Below are 2,500 nucleotides of genomic sequence, written 5' to 3' on the forward strand. Positions count from 1 at the left end.
GCGGCAAGTTAACACAAAGTAAGCTGTGGGAGAGAGATGAGAGAGCGGTGGCGCTCGTTGGGGCCTTTGAAAAAGAAAAAGAAAGAAAAAAAAAGAGAAATGAAATGAATAAAATAAAAAAGAGGAGCGACACGCATAACGACAAGGCAGCCCAGCATGTGGGCCGCCTCTGCAGTACAGCGTAGCGTGCGTTCAGCTCATCTCCGTGTTGCGGCTGCACTTGGCATTTCCTTGCTTTTTAATGGCACACGTCAAGTGCAGGAGTGTAGCGTAGCGTGTTGTATCGCAGGTTGACATGAAGAGACAAAAAAACCCCTCCTGTCATCTTGGATGGGGTTCGTCTAAAGGTACAAGTATGCTTAACGAGGATGTTTTTGTGTTTTTTGTGTGTGTGTGTGTGTGTTGTTTTTTTTAATGTTGGACAGAAGCAGAGAGGGTTTGAACGAGAGCATGATGAAGTGTGAGAGGGAGAAGAAGAGAGACATGGTGGGCTCTGCTGGATCTTCAGCATCCAAGCTGCGCCTTTCCCCCGGAGGACAGCCGCCCAGCCCATCAGGCAAATGGCCAGTGGCTCCAGCACCACCTCCGCGTCCGAATCCCAGAGCCTCACCCCCCTCCCCGGGACCTCCACATGCCAACAGCCAGCATCCATCTCCTCCTCCTCCATCCTCTGTGCAGTCATCATCATCATCATCATCATCCTCCTTATCACCATCTGGCCAGCTTCCAGCAAAGGCGTCCGGCGGCAGATTATCACGCACCCCAAAGAGCGATAAGATAAAAACATCATCTACAGTGGAGGATGGGAGGTCTGCAAAGACCAGATTAAAAGAGTGTCCATCCAAAACGCCATCCCCCAGAAGCAGACTGACCACCATCACTCCTCCAGGGTCTTCAGAATCTCAGTCTGCCAACCCTCAAATAGCGCCTAAAACGCTGTGTCCACGAAGCATGCTAACGCCGTCTCCCCGTCTTGGTACCTCCAAAACTGGGCTAACACCTTCCCCTCCTCCTCTTCCTCGACCTCCCTCAGCTGACCACCACCACCAAAGCCCTACTCCGTCCTCCTTAGAGCTCCGGTCCACCAACTCTCGAAAACGATTTCAAGCTCCATCGCCAAGAGGCACGCTCACACCTTCCCCACGTTTGGGTTCATCTAAGGGCTTATTGACTCCCTCTCCTCCTCCTGCTCACGTCACCACGGCTGCACCCCCACATACCTCTTCACCCTCAGAGATTCAATCCACTGACCCTCTGTACACCCCTAGTCCATCTCGTCTCTCCAGCCCGGGCCTTAGGAGACCTGTGGAAGCTTCCACGCCTGTGTCTTCAATGGAGATGACGCCTGAAACTTCCATGACAGAGACCGTCTCATTCCGCCTGCTACCTCGTGACAGCAGCTCGCCACAACATGCACCTGTTGTGCCTCCACTTAACATCACGTCAACCCCACCTTCAGCAGAACACTCCACTCTATCATCTCACAAACAGAACTCAGGTGAGCTGCTCTTTAACCCATTTCAGCCTGATGCAGCGTACAGTATACGCTGGTTGACCTTTGGCACCTGGAGCGACATATACGCCAGAGATTCTTTAAGTATATAGAGATATGCCAATGTAATAGGTTGCTATGGGCACCTAACGTGACCAGGTTCCTGTCTGCCTAAAGGGCCGTGTCATAATACTCCTAGCATTGAATAGAACAGTCCTTAGGTCTGCCTAGGTCTGCCTAAAGGGGGATTTCCCCCCCTCCCCTTTGCAATAATAGAACCCGGAAACAATGGGCCAATGGAACCTCTCTCTCTCTTTCTATTCTCTCTGTATACGCTGCATTAAGGCTTTTGAAATTTGAGGCGGGTTTTTTTTTTTCATTACAAATGTGGGTATGTTAGATGATGGTCCGTGCTTTTATGTTACTCATTTCATGGTATATGTGCTTCGGAGGCTGAGGTATTTAGGTTTTAATAGGCAGAGGGCACCTTTTTTCCAAAAACGGCTTAGGCATTTAGTGGGTGTTTTTGCAGGTATCAGGATAAAAATGGTTAAAGCATAGAACCAGCATGTTTACATTCAAAGCTATCCTAATTCTCAATTCTCTAATTTCCTTTTAAAGTTCCATATAAAGTACAGTAGGTGTATTTTATGGGGCTTTTGGGGAAAGTGCTGGGAAATGATCCAGGGTGGATTCGAACCGCTTGTACCGTATTGTCAGGTGCATTAGTTCGCTGCCGTACAGCCCCCCTGGAACGGTTTTATTTATTTTTTCACGTGTGCATCTACAGAGGGTTTTTAAAGACAGCTATTTATCGTTTATCCTCGGGCCTGATCCTCAACCACCGCATGCACGCACCATAGAAAATGCCACTATCCTCTCCTCACCCCTCTGCCTCTTCCTCCGCTGTCTTCCTGCAGTGCCAGATGAGCCCTGATAGTGGGAGAGGGCTAAAAGGCTTCTTCTCCAAGAGCTGCCAGCACAGCTAACGCACTGTCAGGGCCAATT

The 2,500-nt window shown here is 49.6% G+C and overlaps 1 protein-coding gene across 1 annotated transcript in view; it reads left to right on the top strand.

Moving 5' to 3' along the window:
• Nucleotides 1-2,429, top strand: part of LOC134453822 (histone-lysine N-methyltransferase SETD1B-like) — a 66,329-nt gene extending 63,900 nt beyond the window's left edge. The window contains exons 14-16 of the mRNA XM_063204570.1: nucleotides 1-18; nucleotides 426-1,498; nucleotides 2,413-2,429. The exon at nucleotides 1-18 is cut by the window's left edge and continues 44 nt beyond it. Coding sequence (XP_063060640.1) covers nucleotides 1-18; nucleotides 426-1,498; nucleotides 2,413-2,429 — 1,108 coding nt within the window. The remainder of the gene's footprint in view (nucleotides 19-425; nucleotides 1,499-2,412) is intronic.
• Nucleotides 2,430-2,500: the final 71 nt, after the last annotated feature.

This window comes from Engraulis encrasicolus, chromosome 8, assembly GCF_034702125.1.
Source record: "Engraulis encrasicolus isolate BLACKSEA-1 chromosome 8, IST_EnEncr_1.0, whole genome shotgun sequence".
NCBI classification, from domain to species: domain Eukaryota; kingdom Metazoa; phylum Chordata; class Actinopteri; order Clupeiformes; family Engraulidae; genus Engraulis; species Engraulis encrasicolus.